Source organism: Poecilia formosa, unplaced genomic scaffold, assembly GCF_000485575.1.
Source record: "Poecilia formosa unplaced genomic scaffold, Poecilia_formosa-5.1.2 Scaffold1, whole genome shotgun sequence".
In the NCBI taxonomy this organism is placed as follows: Eukaryota; Metazoa; Chordata; class Actinopteri; order Cyprinodontiformes; family Poeciliidae; genus Poecilia; species Poecilia formosa.
Window position 1 is genome coordinate 3,194,540 of NW_006799940.1, and position 19,686 is coordinate 3,214,225.

The following is a 19,686-nucleotide window of genomic DNA, read 5'->3' on the forward strand; positions in this document are numbered from 1 at the left end:
AATCCTGAGTTTAAGAGTTTTAAAATAAGTTAAAAAAATAATCAGGAGCTTTATCTGAAACCTTATCAGATTAAGCTCCTATTTAAAACCTATATTGATTTATAAAATTGATTGCACACAGCTGAGGGACGAAGACTGAAAATGGGCAATTGTTGTTTTTATTAAATTAAATAAAACTGGAAAAACGTGTAGAAAAACATATTTATTTTGAGGTTTGAATCATTGGGTTACTGTTGCACTCCAGATTTCCCAGCAAACCATCTACTACACAACAAATGACTAATTCATCACATCCTAAATTGTGACATGGAAAGACATAAAATAATGCAATATTTTAATCAGTCTGTAAATGTAAGCTATGTGTACTGTAATTTGTGCGCAATTATAAAATGGCTGCATAATAAACTCCCACTGAGGACATGACCACTGTGTATAATACGTTTGCTGTGGGTCTCTCCTTCCATATGTGTATATTAAAATTCATTGCATTTATTTGGCCGCCGTGCCCTTTAGTCCCCCGGCTTTCCATCAATCCATTTTCTCCCATTTCTCCCCATGCTTGTCCTCGTGCCCGGCTTTCTCTCCGCCTTTTAGCTTAAGTTAATGGACTACTGCACATTCGGCTTAGAAATGTTGTGAAGTAAACAGCAGCTCATGAAATATTTACCGCTCTCCGATGTGTGAGGGTGGATGCCTGAATGTCTGCGGATGCAGTCAGCTGTAGCCAGCCTTTTTACTTCTCCCACTCCCACACACACACACGCACACACACACACACACACTTTCTCTCTCTGTGTGGCACACACTTGCATGTAAAACTCCGGGGGCACCCCACAAAGCAATGGGTGCCTCTGCATTTTGGTACAGAACCAGTATTGAAAAGCAGCGCTGGGAGGGGCAACGTTCTGCTGCGGAGTGAGTCACACAGTTTCTTGCATTCGTATTTACTAAAAAGTTGCACTCGGATAACATTTTTATTCTCTGATGGAGGCAAAAATGTGGGGAAAAAAAAAACATTGATTTGTTAAGAATTATAGGCTTTGTTACATTTATAATAATGTTTATAAATATATCAGATTCATATTCTGCTAAAAAGCATAATGTAGGTGGAAATGTTTATTTTCATATTTGCAGTATCTGTATGTTTTAGGCTATAAAACATTCACAATCAACTCAGAGGTTCATCTCGTCTCTTAGTAGGAACAAGAGACAATAAACTAAAAAGTTATTCAATCAACAGTGAATAAATGAGCAAAATGCACACATATTCAAACAGCTAATAGAAGCAACTAAAAAATTGTCATGAAATGAACGTTATGTGAGAGGATTGGAGTTTTTAATTCAGGAAATGTTTGATTCATATGATTTAAGTTCAGCCATGACCTCCCAGCTTTCAGCACCACACCTGCCACTGTAGAACAACGACTAAACACCATGGTTTAGTCCAAGTGGAGCCTTACCATTGGTGGAACCAGTAGACAAACATAACATGGCATACTTTGCTAAAATATATGAAATATACATTAATATATTAAATGAGGAAGGCAGGGCTCAGTACTGTCCTGCATTAACATGGAGTCTCTTTTTCCCTTCGTCTTTTAAATAAGATCCCTTTTTGACTTTAGTATTTTATATAACATAGCTCAAACCGTCGCAGTTGAAAAGTTGTCCCTATTGTGTGTCTAAAACTACTTAAATTGGCCTTTAGAATAAATACTCCAAGAACAGAAGGTTGCTGAACTGAAGATTTATGCCAGGAGGGACTGTGGAGATTTTGAGATTTTGCTGCCAGTTATGAGGCTATAAGTAATCACTGTAGCTTAATGGCAACAGAGATGTCTGTTTGTCCCAAAAAAAAAAAAAAAAAGGAAACGCCTGCTCAGCAAAGACCATTACAGGATATATTATAGATAAAAACTGCCGCCAGAGTTGGCATTTTTGTTGTTAATGTTTTGTCTCTGTAGTCCAAACAGAAATTCCCCCACATTGTACCTCATAAACTGATAAGGACCATCAAACGTCTCAAACCGATGATGTGCTGTGCTGGAAAAATCTAGATTGTTTGGAATACTTTGACGTTATCAGCAAAAACCCATCTGCTCCTTATTCGGGGCTCACATTGGGTTTTATATTTCATATGAATATTTAAGTGTCGCTTATATGTGTAAGTTTGTGTGAAAAGGCTCTTTGGTCTTTCTTCCCCCAAGGCTGTTCCGCCTTCATTTCCAGATCTCGCACCTGTTTTTCCAAGCACATCATACCTCTCCTCCACCATGTTATATGCCATGACATGCATCACATCATGCTACGTAACACCTTGGGGTTGCCAGTAGCAACGCACATACAGTTTATATATAATCCTCTGAACAAGCAGATATGAGAAGTGAGTACATGCTGTGTATATGCGATTCAGAATGTTTTAAGAGGCGTTCCTATATCGTTTAAGACGCTTCTTTATAAAACGTCCAATATGGGGGACAAACTCCACATTGTCCTCGGAGCTGAGTTGCTGTGTTGGTGTAAAAGAAGCCGCCGTAAGCTGGGCTGCATGCATAATTCAGTAGTGAACCTCATCGCCGTTCTTATTGTCTGGAGACCGGGCGTTGCAGATAAATGACCGCTACTATGCCCTCAGTCTACACACACAAAAATTCACCAACAGACCCAAAAGCAGGTCAGTCCCACTGACCCCCAGGCCTCTTCAAGTTGCTCCTGCTCAGCTACGTTTTGTGACGGCGCCAAGAGTCCGCCCTACGGGGTCACTCACACCGCAGCAGCTCGGACCATAACGGGAACATAATGTTATCGAAAATTCAAGGTGAAGAGAGAGCTTTGGTAAGCTCGGGTGTAGCAGGTGCAGACAACGGTTGCCCACTTATCATATCCATTTATAAAGCAGCAAGGCTGTATGTTTAATGGGACGCGTAGCTCATCCTGCCCATTACCGCTAAGAGCTGGCGTTCATGTCTCCGCTTTACTTTGAGGCTGCAGGATTTAAGGGAATAAAGGAGAAAACTTTTCAAAAATCCCTCGGTCAGCAAGTCTGTCGCACCGTCCAACTTGCATAATTGTCCCACAGTGGGGAAACTCTTATTTATTTAAATGGCATTATTATCATTTCCATTAATAATGTATACCCTTCTGTTCGTTTGACTGAAGGGCAGATGTGAGAGGGTTCTGAAATTGCTCAAATCTTCAGTGGAATATTACTCTGGCAGATTTTCATCAGCGGAACAAATTGTGGCGGAGTATCATGGCAGAGCAACATTTTCTCTTTAATCGGGTTACTTTCTGCGGACAGAGGACTCAATAGACGTCGCTTCATTCTTTTAATTATAAAAACCAGGCTATCTGAAACTTTATAATGCGTTTTCCCCTCTCCTGTGCCACTACATCAAAGCCAAAGCCGAGCTGAAAGGCACGATGAAAAGGAACTATAGAAGCCTTTCTGCTCGTTTTCTGAAGCCACCGACTGGATTTGATAATTGTCCCAATGTTCAGTTGGTGCGAACGGCTTTCATTTTAGTCACTGAATCAACACGCAAACCTGCAGGTTTGCACACATTCTGAGCAGAGTATGTTTATTTACCGGAGTCTCATTGAACGTGGTCATGGTCATATTCTGCCTGCCGTCTTTGTAAACTCGAGCAAAGTGATTACATCGTTCAATCTGCTCGTACAGTTTTTGACCGGAATTGGCAATATAGACTGACCAGATATGCTGTGTCAGGAATGTCTGTTGTGATTTTCATTTTACTGTTGGGCAGGAATTAGAGCCGCGCGCTATTTTAGAAACAAGCGACACTCGATAACACTGATGAATGTTGCGATAACTATATGAATTGCGACAGTGAACAAATAATTAAAAAGTGTTTATGCCTTTCTCCTTTGGGTTCGCGGCAAACAGAGGACTCGGGTAATGAGCGGTTTATCCAGCTACTGGGGGAAAAATCATTACTTCTGTCACTGCTAAAAGGATTTTATAAGAAATTGCTTGAGGTCTGCTATTGTGCAGTAGTAGTTCCTTCATGACCTGACCACATTGCCTGCTCTAAATACTAGGAAGTTTTATTCGGCCTTAAACAACAAGGATTGCCAAATAAATTACCGTCCTAGCGGTAATATATTAATACTTTGCCACCTGGTGTCAGTAAATACTCAATTTAACGGTTTTGAAGGATAAAATATCAATCAATCAAGCTTATTGGTAGTTGGAGAAAGTTATGGCACATCCACATATCGATTTGTTCTAAGCATCTGTTTAATGCTTGGATGGGTTCAGAGTCGCCTGGTGACATTGTAATGTAGAGTCATTTACGTATCATAGTAGCTAATCTTTTCTGGTAGTACACACAGGTTCGTGCACAGGTTCCTGTAATGCCATGCTTACTGTGTAGCCTTAATGCCTCTCCAAGCAAATGCTCACTGAAAAAACAAACAAACAAAAAAACAGTAATTTGCAATTTGTTGCAGTTGTACAGAAACTCAATATCTCCAAGAATTAAAACTTTTTAAGGAATGAAATTTTTTTTTAAAAATTCACAGACTGTGGTGAAAGTCACAAGCTATGTTTGATACTTTCCACAGGGTATTTATCAATGGAACAGCCGAGAGATGACTAAATATAAAAATGCAAGATTTCTGCCTCAAGGAGACAAATAGCTTGTTTTCCCAAAACTTAAGTCGCCACAAAATATTACGTTTTTTTTTTTTGTTGTTGTTGTTTTTTTACTGTTAATCTCATTTCTTTATTTATTTATTTTTTTTTACGACTGGTTACAACACTACACACAATGGAAATAAGAATATAAGCAGAGCAGCACTTAAGGAACATTCAAGAATCGCTTCGCTGCAAGCAGGCTGTCGGATCACAAGATGTTGATCAAGTAACTTTTTTATTCAAGCCCTCGTTTACTTATTTTTAAACTTTAAGCCGCAATGCCATAGCAACAGAAAACGTGTGTCATCTCTTAGAAACCAAAGCTGAAGTAAAACCAGAAATACTTTAATAACTGAAGCAAAAAGACAAGATGAAAAACAGCTGTATTGGAAGATAGCAAAACTTTACAAAGTAGTGCTATTTTTTTATTTTTTATTTATTTTTTTGGTGCTGACTGAGTCTCTTTGCTTATGACTTTTATGCCATTTAAGGTTGACAGCATTCAATGTCATCGTCACATAGAGGCTCGTGGGATACAGCGGACCCCTTGCGGTCCCAGATCGTTCAGTTTCAAAGTTATTGGAACACCGACCTTGTCATTAATGGCTCCATTTCCCTGACTAATCAGAATCGAGGAGTTTGAATCTGCCAACACTATGAAACCATGGAAAGAAAAAGGAGCTGATATTAGAGGCCACTGAAGAAGTTATTTGTTACCTAGCAACAATAAGCTCTCCAGTCAAGTGGTTGAATAATTAGGTCCTGTTTGCCTCTAGTGCAAAAACAGTTGCGTATGAAAAAAATGATCCTTTTTGTCGCCTATTGCAGTGACTGCATTTTCAACTTGCCTTGAAAGTAAATACCTTTATTCACAATATATTCTGTGACATCGATATCCTCTCCATTGAACCATTTAGTGTCTGTTTTCATTTATTAGTACGGGCTTCACAAGTAGGTTAAAATTAATCGCAAAATCTTGTCAAGTCCGATTTAAACATCGAGAAGCTTCGGATGTGTCCGTTTTAGTCTGCCGCGCCCAAACCCCATTTATGGTTCCTCAAACACAGAGACAAGGGTTCATCCAGCCTGGCTTTTAGTGAAGTCCCAATCATGCATTATCTAGCAGAGTGCTATCCTCACGCACCTCTTATTTTCCATAATAAAACACTGCTCAGCACTTTGTTGCGCTGCATGCATAAAAAGGAGCTTCTCGCATGCCAGCCCAGGTTAGGCAGAACCGTAACTGTTGCTAACTTCTTCACAGATTTCGGTATTCCAATGTCGTTCAATCAGAAGTCTGCACCTCTCTGCTTTACTGGGGAAGTTTGTGCCCCTGTTGCCTGAACACGCCCTAAAATATTACAGCATGCCACCGTTTATGTCCTACATATCAACTTTACCACTGCTGTAAACACGAGCCACCGCTGACTCGTTTCCTCGCTGCCGCAAGAACCCCAGCAGGAACATTTCTACTCGGTTTCTGCAGCTCAGACGGAAACACAAGAGAGGCTGCAGCATGCCAATCAAGCCCATCCCAACCAGTGCCACTCATGGAACATCTAGGATGTTTGGCATTATTCCAGCTCGCTGTTATGATGGCACACATGTAGATGACTTGCACACGCATGCACATATCTGCCAGTCTTCATCCTGTCACAGGTCTGGTCTCGGTGACATGACAGGGCTTTGTTTGGGAGTTGACAGCGAAGGCTGCTTCATAAACTCAGCACGCATCCATCCCCATCTTCTCTGCTGCTTTGGGATGAAGGAAAGAGGTGATCCAGGTTTTTTTTTTCTTTTTTCTGGTTGTTGTTTCTCTTCTCTGGTAGTTCGCTGAATCACCTTGAGACAGGTTCAATATGTCACAGAGCTTATTGGGAAAACTTTTTACTCCAGATATAGGGCAGTGACCAGAATTGGACATTTTTTATTTGATAAGTCTCGAATTAACGATCATTTACAAAAAAAAACAAACAAAAAACAAACAAACAAACAAGAAAACAGTTAATTAAATGTACCAAAATTGTAAACTATCACTGTTTTCCTTCTCTTAATGCATTAACCAATTGGTGGTTTGTTAACAATAAGCTAAAACTTAGGGAAATGTGTAAAGATTCAATAAAACAAAAATGTAATTTTATCCCAAGGATAAAATAAATCTGAATAACCTTCTGACTTCTAACATGCTTTTCCTTGCAGCAAAGACGACATTTCACAGTAACATGTCCTGCATGGCATCATTGGTTGTTGGAAAGCACTGCTAATCCACTTCATTTGCTTTTGCCGCTCCTCTTTAAATCTCTTTCTGGCCATATGTACAGAAAGACGTTTGAGTTGTGGTCATGATCCTCGCCCATCATGACGGATGAAAGAGATTTCTCTCTGCTCTTTGGCCCCGCTCCACATCCGAAAAGCCTGCAAGATTTTGGGTCACAGCTCAGGTATTATTTGAGTTTTTGTCAAGCTAATCAGCCGGTTCTAGTTTTGAAAACAGCACCTTGTTGCCACGGTTACTCATTATAGCAACTGTCTGAAAGTTAAAAAAAAAAAAAAAAGTAACAGCAAAAGAATCCTTCCCGCTGCACAACCTCCAAAACCAGAGGGAATAATCGGCGAAACATTCACTGCCTCAACCAAATCAATTATGCACAAAAGTCCACAAAGAGAACAAATCAGAACTAATGTAAAAAAAGCTACTCCCACATGGTGCTGCTATTGGTGGCGCAATCCTGGAAAAATAGAGGCGTTGATCTTATATTTAATGCTTTAGGACTCATAACTCCCATATCCATCGAGGAGCCTGCGATACATTCCCTTCTTTTATTTGTTGTTATGGTGTGAATTTGCACATCAGAAAACCGGAGATCGTCCAGGAAAAGCGCATCTAATTCTTTTTCTGAATAATTTAGCAAAGGTTGTGCTTTAACTGAGGGTTAAAGCCTCAACCCTTGAGGGAGAAGACGGGGTGAATGTGTGGCGACTGGACTGAATAAAAAAAAAAGAAAAAAAAACCTGAATCTTTTAGTGTCCTTGCTTGTGTATGTGTGCATGCTGAGTTCATTGTGGATGTGTACAAGCGTGTACATAATGTGCGAACAGACTAGACGCAGAGAGTGGAACATCCGTGTCCTGTCTCTACAGAAGTGCAGCTCAGCTTAGGGACTGCACATCACTGTGTAAATGCAAATTGCAGTGTCATGCTGATCAATCCTGTGGGCTGCTGAGACAGGTTTCTGTCGGGACCAGTCAGCAGCATCCAGGGCTGCTCTGTCTTCTGCTCGTCTTTCTCGGGCTTTCCACTTCGGTTGTATTGTTGCTTTTCGCCAATCCTAAAAAGTGCTTCTGTTTGCCTCAGGACATATTTGCAAATCAAAAAAATAATTAATGAGCTTGTTTGCATATCAGCGTTAACCACACGTGACCCCGGCTAACTCCTTTTTTTTTTCTTTCTTTCTTTGTTTCCGCAGAATGCAACTTGAATAAAAGAATCCGGTGGGACTGGACGGACACAGCGCAGCACTCTTGGATAAGCCGGTCAGCGCCGAGCCGGGGGAGAGGTGAAGCCACTAATCGGGCCGTCATGCTTTAGCACACAGGAAAGACTGGCTGATCACTGGAGAAGCACCGTTTGCCTTTACATAGATAATCCTGAGCCACAGAGGCGCACATCTCCCACTTATCTGCCGTTTGTCATCCTTGCAAAGATGCCAGTGCCAAGATTAACGCTGTGGCATTTCTGGTGACGGAGCACACAGCTTGCGTGCGCATCCAGGCAGGCCGGCCGGCTGGTGGATCGACGGGCGGACGGGCACACCACAGGACATTTTCGGTGGGCGTGGTGGAAGCATGAGGCCCTGGGCAGGCTCTTGGCGGTGGATTACCCTGGTGCTGCTGGCCTGGGGCACTCTCCTCTTCTACATCGGTGGCCACTTGGTGAGGGACAGCGAGCATCCGGAGCGGTCCAGCAGGGAACTCTCCAAGATTTTGGCCAAGCTCGAGCGGCTTAAGCAGCAGAATGAAGACCTGCGGCGCATGGCAGAATCTCTCAGGTAACAAAATGTTCAAATCGACAGATTTATCTGCGACACCAAACACTTTTTGGTTTCTAATTGTTGCTCTTGTTTGCTCTTAGATAAGTCCTTTATTAATCATGTCTTCTTTATAATATAATCTACAAATTAATTGAATTAAGATGTTGTCCTTGCAGAGTTACCTCACCTGCAGACAACACTGCTTGGTGGTGAGATGCTTAAAATAATAAATTCAAAGAAAAAAAGGAACAACTGAACTAGCTACCATGTTGGTAGTCAAACTAGTTACTATAAATGCTTTCTGTACTAAATACAATTTTATTTTAGATATCTGTGTTTTACATTGGCTACTGCTATTAAATTAATGGGTTAGCTACTTGTGTAGTTTGCAGCATTCATGCTAACAAACCTAGCTTAGACAACAGGTAGAGAAATCTGCTCTATGTGCATAATAACTGAACAGTAGATGGAAACATAAGTCTGTCTAATGTTCAAAGTTTATGCTAGTACCAAGAAGTAGACTTATAAATTACAACTTGTTTAGATAAGACTATTCTCTCTGAAAGAATATGGTAGCAATGGATTAGTTAGCAAAGTGTTATATCAGTGAACCAAAATGGAGACATTGTGCTTTTTACCAAATTAGTTAAGAGTTAAATGCAAGTTCATCTGTCCTACTGATTGAGTTCTGTTTAAATGTATAGATCGACAACAAACACAGCAACAAATCTACAACTGAGTGGCTGAAATGGGGAAAAATCAAGATGTTCCACTCGTTCTGTCAGGCCTCAACCTGATTAAAAGGGCATGGTGGGGTCCATAAGAGAGCTGTGCAGAAACAAATGGCTAAAAATGACCTGATGCACAGCTGTGGAGACTGAGGATTGAAATTTGTTAAAGTTAAGAAACATTGGGTCTATGTTGTTTTCTACATTTAGCTTTTTTTCCCACATTGGCTCCTTTTTTCAGCCCTAATATGTAGAACATTAGAATAGAAACATTGTTGGAAAAACTATGGTAAAAATCTGTAAAAGCACTATATCTATAAATGTCTAGTTAGTTGAGGCTTTCACAGCATCTGTGCAGATCATCCAGTGGAGGACGTTTGCAGGACGTTATCTTACCTCTGGCTGCTCTGTAAATATTTGAAATGCTTTTCCAAAACCACATAATTCCCCCCAGGATTATGTTTGTGCTAAAGCTGACAAGGTGAAATTTAGAGAAAAAAAAAAAACACTCAACAGTGGACACAATGCACCTGTTAAAGTCCTGCAACCACCACATGTGGTCGCCTCACTTTCAGTCCAATCACAAAAACCCGGAGCCGTCGGTGGCTTGTGGTGGCGCTTCATCAGACGTCCATGATTGTAGCAGCTAATCAGTGGTGTGATAGATGCTGAGTGTGACAGATGGATAGCGTGTCACACGTCTCACCAGATTTTGTTATTTTAAAAGACAATAGCAAGTCCATTAACCGCACAGCATCTTTCACACATTCAAGCTATTCGTAACAGTGAGGCAGATGGTTCTGCTCTTATCACCGCATGCTGACAGCGTTTTTCAAAACACTCAAACCCCAGTTCTGGACGTGGATGTGTGCGAGCGTGCCTCCTTCTACGAAAGATGCGGTTAGTGCGCGTGTGTGTGTGTGTGTGCGTGCGTGCGTGCGTGCGTGTGTGTGTGTGCGTGTGCGCGCGTGTGTGTGTGTTTGTAGTTTTAAGGGAAAGCTTCAGATGTTGCCGTAGCTGTTCCTCTGTGATATTCTGATTCACTTTGATGCGAGGACCTCATCGGTGCACACAAACATAAAAAAAACAAAACACATGCATTACTTCAGACAGCTGGTCCTTGATTAAATCCCCTGCTTTTGTAATTATTCAGAATTGGCTCACAAACAAAGGTGGAATTCACAGCATCAAAAAAACAGAAAAAAAAAAAAAAAAAACAAGTGCAGCTTTCAGTCTATGTCCAGATGGGTCCCTGACACACTGCGTGCTCGCAGCTTGTTATTGAGTTCGGGATGTTGATCTGGGACTGAGGACTCTGCAGTTGTTTACTGGGGCAGTGCAGCGTTGCCTTGTCAAGTCCCACTAAGCTAAGTATCACAGAAACGCAAGCCAAAAGGAAACTGCTGGTTTGCTGAGGTTAAGCTTTATGAGCTATCTACAGCAAAAGGGCTTATTTTGGCCTCTGTTCCCGTCTATATTTTTAAGCTTGGGGTTAGGCTGTCCATAACCCTTGAACTTTTTCACATTGTTTAACTTCAGAGCCACAGACTTCAATGTGTATAATTTCGATTTTACGTGGTAGAGCAACAGAAAGCAGTGAATGTTTTGTGAAAGAGGAAAATGGTGCGGCCATTTTAAAATAAAAAAAAAAATCTGAAAATTGTGGCGCGTATTTGTTTTCAGCCTGCCTGAGTCTGAGTTACTTGTTAGAGCTATTTTGGTGCAAATACACCTGCAAGTCTTTGGTGTATGGCCCAGCCAGCTTTGAAAATCTAGAAACTGAAATGTTTCCCCCCATTACTCCTCATGCAATAGCTCAGGCTCTGTCAGGTTGAAAAGCGTGCATCTGTGAGCATAAATTGAAAGTCCTGCCATTCTCAACTGGATTTAGATAAAATCATCCTCAAACACGGCGACTGAGCCACTGTAGCATATGAAAATGCTTTAATAAATCCCAATTGTAAAGTCATCTACCCAGATGATGTTTGCTCTGCTGGCGGAGGATTGGGAGGGGCTTAGCAGGAGTGGAATTGATGCGGATGGGACTTTTAATACCACCCACAGGCAAAATGTGTTGTTTTGGCCAAACCTTTCAAGAGTCAAAGAGCTATCCCGCAAGTTCCCATCTCGGCTGATGTGCAAAAAGCCTCGGTGCTGCCAGGCTGGCAGGAGGGAGAGAGGAGAGTGCACGGGAAGGGGCGGGGTCAGGGGCGGACCAGCTGGGTCAGGCTTGGAGCCCGTTCTGGTTCCAGCTCCAGCTCCGGCTGTTTGAAGCTTCTACTTGTTTACCTTCCACGACTGTGTTTAGCTCCGTCAACTCTGAACAACATCTCCGTTTCTGCTGCAGAAAAGTATCTCTGCAGTGTGACACTCCAACCAGCATTTATTAAATAGCACTTTGTGCATCTAGACAGTGGAGTTCAATGTTATGGTCTGCATAGATCGTCTTTAATAAAGGATAGATTTTTGGATGGAACATCTAATGTCTACCCTGTCAACAGACATCCGTCTGGGGTAATTAGTGCTTTCCTTGCTTTGCCTGTCAGTTTATGAGGACAGACATTGTTTTCTTTGTTTGTAGCTGATCTCTACTCTATTGATGTTTTTAAATGTGGACATTTTTCAGTCTTATGTAGAAAAAAATGTTGTTTATTTTTAACTAGCAGCAGTTTGCGACAAATATCACTTTAGGGCGCATTACGGAAAGATATTTAATTCAATCATTTATATGACTAAGTCACTGCCTAATTGTTTGATCCTCACTATCAAACAATGCAGTAAAGTTTAGTTTATTATTCAAACTGATTTATCGAAGAATATCCAGCAGATTTTCTTGAATCCCGACAAGCATGTGGTGACAGTGGACTGTTTTAAAAAAAAAAAGAAATCATTACTTTTTTTTTCTTTTTTTTTAATTTGCACTACTATTTTCCCACTAAAATACAAATAGGAGTTTGAATACTTTTCCAAAAATATTGCATGAGAGCCCCATTAGTGTCTGTTATTCTTGTATTATTGGCTTAAAAAAAATAAATGAGTTGCTGGTGAGCTGTCCGTCATCCCCTGCCGCTGGCTCCTCTTCGCATCTGCTCCTCCTTATTTTCCGCCTTTTCAAACCTCCTTCACCTCCGTCCTCCGCCAGCAAACTGCTGACAGTGGAATGTCACGGAACGGCCGACTGTGTAACAACTCGCCAGTTCAATGATCACCTAATTCGGCAGCTCATTCGTTCCGCTAATTTGGAACGAGAACACGGATCTCTGTGCCTCGTACAAGGAGCAGAGTCGATTCGAGGCGAGCTTCCTGCCGACGTCTGATGAAAAAAAAGACGAATTCATCCAAAGTGCCTAACCGTCACATCAAGTGTGCTCATATTTTACGAGTGGCCTCAGAGAAATTTAAGCCCATAAAAGTGACATTATTACATATCATGTTGAGTTCTTGCACTGTGAAGAACTCATTGCATTCAAACTGATTTATAGATCGGAGTACAATTTAACTTGTTTAGTGTCATTACTCCACAGCACCAAGAGACAGATGAGTTGGGCATTATCAGGCTGCATGGTGCAGTCATTATATATCTGACAGGATTCTGATGTTTTATTAGTTTTATTTTCTTTTTACCACCAAGTTGGTTTTTCAGTTAGATAATTTGATAAATCACTGACAGGACAAGAATTTTGTGGCCCCCTTCCCCCCGCCAACAGATTTCTTCAGTTTTTCCTTTGTTGGTCATGCTTTTCAGTTCAATAAACACATTTTATTGAACTGAGAAATGCAGTTTTCAAATGATGATTTTATTTTATTTTTTTAAGCGAAGAAAAGCGATGTCCTTTATCAAAAAGTAATTACCCCTTAAAGGAGAAAACCCTCAGTGGCAACAGCTGCCATTAAAGCGTTGGCAGGGAGTCTTTTACATCACTGTGGAGGTAATTTGGCCAACTCATTTTTGCAGAATTCTGACAGAGTTCTGGCACCTTGGATGGTTTTCGAACATGAACGGCTTTCTTAAGGACAAACGACACAGCAATTAAATAAAATGTACATCCATACTTTGACTAGGCTATCCCAAAACCTTCTCTCTCTCTTTTTTTTTTTTTTTTTTATTCATTCAGGGGAACACCTGCTGGTGTGCTTCACGTCATTATCCTTTCACATCACCAAAGTGTGCTTGAGTTTAAGGTTACAAACTAACGGCTCTTAGCCCGCACTCAGTTAGGGTAAACGGTTCAGGTCCTGAAGCGGCAAATCAGTCTCAGATCATCACAGATATTATGTTTTTTGAAATGCACACAAAAAAAGTTGTAAAAAATTTCCCCTGGTAACTCTTCCTCTTTCTTTATACCAGAACATGGTGAGTTTTAGCTTGCTTCATGCTGTCAGATACGTTTCCTTAAAGGAATATTTTAGAGATTTGGCAGAAGAGAGAGGCTACTGATATTGAACTCAACTTACCAAAATGTAACTGAGGGTTAATAGTTTCTTAGATAAGTCCAATTTGGGTTTCAATAGCTCAGTGATGTGATAATTTATTTGATCATCTGAAACATGTAAGTGTGACGGATAAGCAGAAACAGATTAAATCTGTTTTGCTTCATCCTGTCTTTAGTCCTCGTGCGCAATTCTTAGGACAGTCATGTCTGGTTAATCAGCGTCCGTCAACGCTCGGATTCAAATTAAATTCACCTGGCTGACCTACAGATGCAGTCCAATGAATCAGGCCACTCTTGAGTGATGCGAGTGACAGGCGGTGTGCCAACCCACCAATCACCCGGCAGCATTAATGAGAGGTGAGCATGAGGTCGAGTTGCTCGGCCTGTCTGGCTCCGCCCTCTCTGCAGCTGTCAGTCACCCCGGGCACAGAGCCACTGCTCCCGCAGAGACGATGACACGCGCCAGCCTGATGGTGCGACACCAGAGGGAGCAAGGGGGTAAGAGTGACAGCTGGGGTGAGTGATGAGGACCTGATCGATGTCCCCCTTCCCCACCCTCCTCTGGCATGCCAACAGAGGGGATGCAAGGATGGAGCGGAGGAGGGTGCGGGGGACGGTTCGGAGGAAAGGGGGAATCGAGAGGATGATGGATGGCGTTAGGACCTCGCTAAGTAAAGAGCAGCAAGGAGAAAATGAAAAATGACATCTGAGGGGATGAGAGGAGTTGCAGAGACCACAGTCATTGCCCTAATCGGTTTTATTTGTTATTTCAGCTTACCTCGGGGCCAGCAGAATGTTTGCTGTTGTGCAATAATGTCAGAAACAAGCTGGTAAAGGAGATTTATGCGTGGTGTTGCACTGTTACAGTCGACGCAGATCTCTAAACCCCGTGTAATGTGTTCTGCGAGTTAAAATGGATGCAAGGAATTATTTGCGCACACACAGGCCCATGTGACTCAGATTTATGTACACTGAAAGAGAAAAGAGCATCTCTAACAAATTGTTTATACATGCTTCGGTGGAATTGTCTTTTAATGGTATAGGTTATTGACCATTAGACCTCAATTTCTCTCCTTATGTGTCCCTGGGTTTTTCTCAGTTTCATTGTGTCTCGCGAAACCTGCCGCTCATTTGGGTCTCCGTCTTTCAAGTCAAATAAGAATGTAAATTTTAACCACGAAAAACTCATTTGTATAGCTTAGCGTGTTGAGGTCATCGTCTTCTCAAGTAGAGGTCGGAGCGAGGGTTGACCTTTTTGCAGAAGCTGACGCCACTTCAGGACCTGAACTCCGGTCGGTCCGCAGAGCGCGCTCAGGCACACATAAGCCTCATTGTTGGGACTGTCTGTGGTCGGGACGTCTCTGTCGAGCAGAGCTCAGAGCGGAGCTGGCGAGCTAAAGACGTTGCGGACATGTGAGGCAGGAATGCGGTATACAGAATCGGTTTACTTGGAATGTTGACGTTTGAATCCGCAGACATGAAAGCAAGGAAAAACTGAAATTGATTTGACATATGATGGCGTAGTGAAGTGGAACAAAGCCGCTGTCTGAACGATTCTTTAAGGCTTCAAAACCAATTTCAGTTTTCATAGGGAAACAAGATGTTTTCCACCCATTTGACTTATTGGAATCAAGTGGTGTGAGTTGAGGTACAAGCAAAGGCACTCAGTTATCAAGAAATGATGAAACACACAGTTTTCTAAGGCCCCCTTCACACGGAGCTAAGCCCACTTTCTTTCAAAGTATTACAGAGAAGTTTTGGGGTGCATCAAAAAACGGGACTCTCTGGTTTTGTGTAATAAAGTTTTTTTTTTGTTTTTTTTTTCTTGTTTTAAACATGAATTTAGGATTGAGTCGGATTTAATTCTTCATGGTGGCTGGATATCAGTGGAGGACTATGCTAGCAGCAGTGTTAGCTCAGGCATGACGTGTAGCCTGAATACGAAGGTATGAATTGGTTATCAGGAAATTTATATAGAGAAATAGCGATGCTGGCTGGGTGCTAAGGCTGCAACCTCGTCACACACACACGCACACACACACACACACACCAGACTGCCTGCTTTCTGAATATTTTATCTAACCACTGTTGACTATGCAGCTGCTTTCATACTGTGTCTCAGCACTGCACTGGCAGCTACAAACATATACTTACATGCAGCTAAAAATGAACAATCCATAATTTTTGTTCTCCATTATTCCCACACCTTGCACAAAGAACTGAATATGCAATGATTTTTTTTTTCCCCTGAAAAGAGAGTCACAGATATAGGGAAGAACACTCCTCCAAATTGTGCATAAACCAGTTGCAAGGAGCCTAAGAAAATGTTTGCTTAAAAGAGCCGCTTAAATGCAAAGTGCATCAGAATTAAATGATTTAAGGACATGCCTTTTTAAATACAGAAGTGTAGGCCTTGTAATTGCACATTAGCCAGTTCTGGGAGATCAAGAGAATCTGAAATACATCACTATGCAGGATGTGGAGACGCGCACGCCACCAAATGACACCTAAAGATTGGTTTGTGGGTAAATCAGAGGAACCTGTGAGAACTCTAAGCATCACATTGTGATGCAAAGTGCATCACAATGTGATCATGCATGGGTATGCCCGTTTAAACACAGGCTAGTTGGTTCTTTGTACGAAGCCATAGGGTGTCCATGTAGCCTTCTTTCATCTAGACCTCAGAGAATGCTTCACATCTCCATCCATATGGATGACTTTTCAGGTCAGCACATACGTTTCCTTTTGAAGTCAGTCTGAGCGTATTAAGTCTTTCCACAGGAATATAGGTGCAGTTTTGCCACTCGGGGCCCCCACTGTTCAAACTCGGTCCCTCAGCTCTGAGCGCCTTGTGAACTCTGTGAACACTGGGTGTAGAAGAGGGAGCCAGTGGTTTCACCAGCTGAGCTCAAGGAAAATATTTGAACCTTACATGCTTCCCGATGCAGCGCTTAGAGGCAGCAGGCCTCGTCCTCCCCCCTGCTTTCAGAGCTCGTCTTTTATGCCCCCGCATCCCTCCACGTATTTGCCTGCTGCTTCTCCTAACTCTGAGTTTTCTTTTCATCTCTTACCTTTCGTGTGTTGTTTTATTTAGATGTTGTCGAATCCAGCTGGATTGTCTAATTTCTTCTTCAGGTTTCAGTAGTCTTTTTTTTTTGTGTGTTGTTGTTGTTCTCTGTTTGCCTTTTCTGGCATATTCTGTTAGTTTTGATTCAGCTCAGTATTTAGATATATTTTATATTGACAGATCTTGTTCTGGGTGCGTTTTCCATGACTTGGGTTGTGACAAGCGCACTGGCAATTTGTATTCTAGATAACCCTCATATATGATGTTCGCACTAATTAGCCTGTGCTCCTATGGCCTATTTCTTCTGCCTTGTTCAAGAAGAGATCAGGTTGTTTTATGTCGCCGTTTTAGCAGCCCTTAAAACCCCTGGGAAGTGATGAAGCAAGTCTTCCTTTTTGTACTGAGGTGTAACAGCATGTTAAGGTGTGGCCTATGGGGAAGCCCAGCTGAGTATGGTACAAAAGATAATAGAGGAGAGGAAGTGTCACCGGGTTTTATTTCAACGATCCGTCTCGGGGTCTTGTAACGGACACACCGTGGCTCTAATAATGACAGGAAATCTGAATCCAATAAGGGCAAACTCTGTTCTTGGAAAGTATGAAAGGTTGATCATTGACCATCGCTGGTTTGCATAATGTCTGAGTAGAATATTCTGCTCTCTTTTTCCTACAGCTGTGGATGCCCTTGAAGTAGATTGCTCAGTTAGTAGTCAGTGAAGTGGGAGGCAAGGGCTTCCGAGGGACCAGACTCGCACATTGAAGGGAGTGTTTTGTGGCGAGAGGGGCCGTTGCAACTCCAAAAGTCTCATCTCTGTGCCTGCAGGCGACTGATGTTCTTTACTGAAGGAGCAAATTGAGTTTGCATGCCTTGATGATTTATTATGTCTATTGCTCAGGGGTGTTTGCAAATACAATGCTGGAGAAAAAAAAAAAAAACTGCGGATTTTCTACCATGTTAGTGCCGTTTTTCTTCCCCTTGACTGAAGGGGAAGTTTACATCCTTAGATATAAACTTGGTGCTCTAAGGATGTCAAAGTGCTCAGTTGTGTTTTTGGTGTGTGTGTGGGTGTGTGGGGGGGGGGAGGTAGTTATCCACGGTTAACTGAGGGAGTTGGAAAATGCAGATTCAAATTTGCATTTATCAACCAGAGATAATTCACTAAACACTTAAAATATGCAACAGTTCGGCAGATACAGTTAGATATATGCAAATGAAAATAGTTTATTACTGTACATTAGGCTAATTGAACTGAACGTCTGTCCAAACAAGCTTTCAGCGGTAATGAAAAACAGCTTTCTGCACTTGTGAATTTGATGACTGCGGTACGTTTTTTTTTTCTTTCTTTCTTTCTTTCTTTCTTTCTTTTTTTTTATCACAGATGTCTATGATGTGGAAGAGCCTGAGATGATCCCACTCATCACACTCGTGGGCTTGGAGCAGTGATTTTATGCGGCATCTGTGATAAAAGTAGTTTTCCTATTTGTTTTAGCACTATGGAGATGAAAAAGACCAGCTGGAATGCCGTGGCACTCTTGTATCGACTGAGGCTTAGAATGTGAACATTTCATGCGTCACTTTTAGCTTTTCACATTATTCCAGGGCATCTTTTCTCTGTGTTGCAAAGATGTTGGATGAAATTAATCTCATTTGGAAGCTTCCCTGTTTGTGTTCAGACTTTAGAGTTTTAGACATGCATCTGAATGGTTCAGCGACAACGTATCCTGTCCCAGCCTCACTTAAGTTTTATCTTCAGGACGATTCCTGCAAACTTCGTTATGATGGGAATAACAGCATGGACAAAGAAAAACGCTGGTGAAATGAGCTTAAGTTGGAAAATAATTTGTCATACTCCTGGCAGATTTGGATTTGCAATCATTTTGATCCAATCAAAAACTTTGTTTCTGTATTTTTGACTTGTTTCACAAATAGATTAAACAATATTCGCCACTGGCTCATTATTTTGAAGTGCATTCAGACATGAATTGTTTCTGATAATCACATGTGTTAGGTAAAGTAAACTCCAGACTGGGAGCAACTAATCATCTTATAGTTTCCCAATATTCCCACCAACAAGTGCCACATTTCCACCAAGATTCCTGATCCTGATTTGTTGATTTATTGTTTGATGTTTCAGATTATAACGTGGGTTTTGGTTCTGCAGGGTTAGTTGCTTGTGTGGCTGATTGTTTTCTTGGTTGTCAGTTCGTGTCTTGCTCCGTTGGTTGGTCGGTTTCTGTCTGCAAAACGGGAGCGCTGCTAGTTTTCTGGCTTCTGTGTTTGGGATTAACTACGCGTTAATGTCAACGACTCGCAAATTAATTTCTAAGTTTTGAGGGATGCTTTTCAGATTTTTTTGCAAACATCATAAAATACAGACTTATCAAAATGTAGCCATCATAAAAAATTGAACCTGTCAATTTGTGCATGAGCAGACATAAAAATATAATAAAAATCTGCAGATCAAACACTTATTTTCCCCCGCAGTACGTTAGATTTGTTCAATTTAGCCATCACTCTTGTAAAACTGAAGTAAGAAAAAGTTGAAATAGTTGTTATTGTAATTTTAACTTCATGAGCTCATCAGGTGCGTCGTCGTGTCGCAGCTGAATAACACTCTGGGTTTATAATTGGGTTTATATTTTTCCTATTATTCCACATAATCGTAGCATTTTTCTGCAAATTGCCATTCCGTTCACAGGATGTTCAGCAGATTCTCAGGACGTAATTCATGGATGAGTTTGGGAGCAGATGATAGGTCGAACCCAAC

At 41.5% G+C, this 19,686-nt stretch overlaps 1 protein-coding gene across 1 annotated transcript in view; it reads left to right on the forward strand.

Moving 5' to 3' along the window:
- The window catches only part of LOC103133601 (alpha-(1,6)-fucosyltransferase-like), an 85,009-nt gene that overhangs the window by 48,650 nt on the left and 16,673 nt on the right, over positions 1-19,686 (forward strand). Inside the window, exon 2 of the mRNA XM_007545417.2 lies at positions 8,128-8,709. Coding sequence (XP_007545479.1) covers positions 8,507-8,709 — 203 coding nt within the window. The 5' untranslated portion in view covers positions 8,128-8,506. The remainder of the gene's footprint in view (positions 1-8,127; positions 8,710-19,686) is intronic.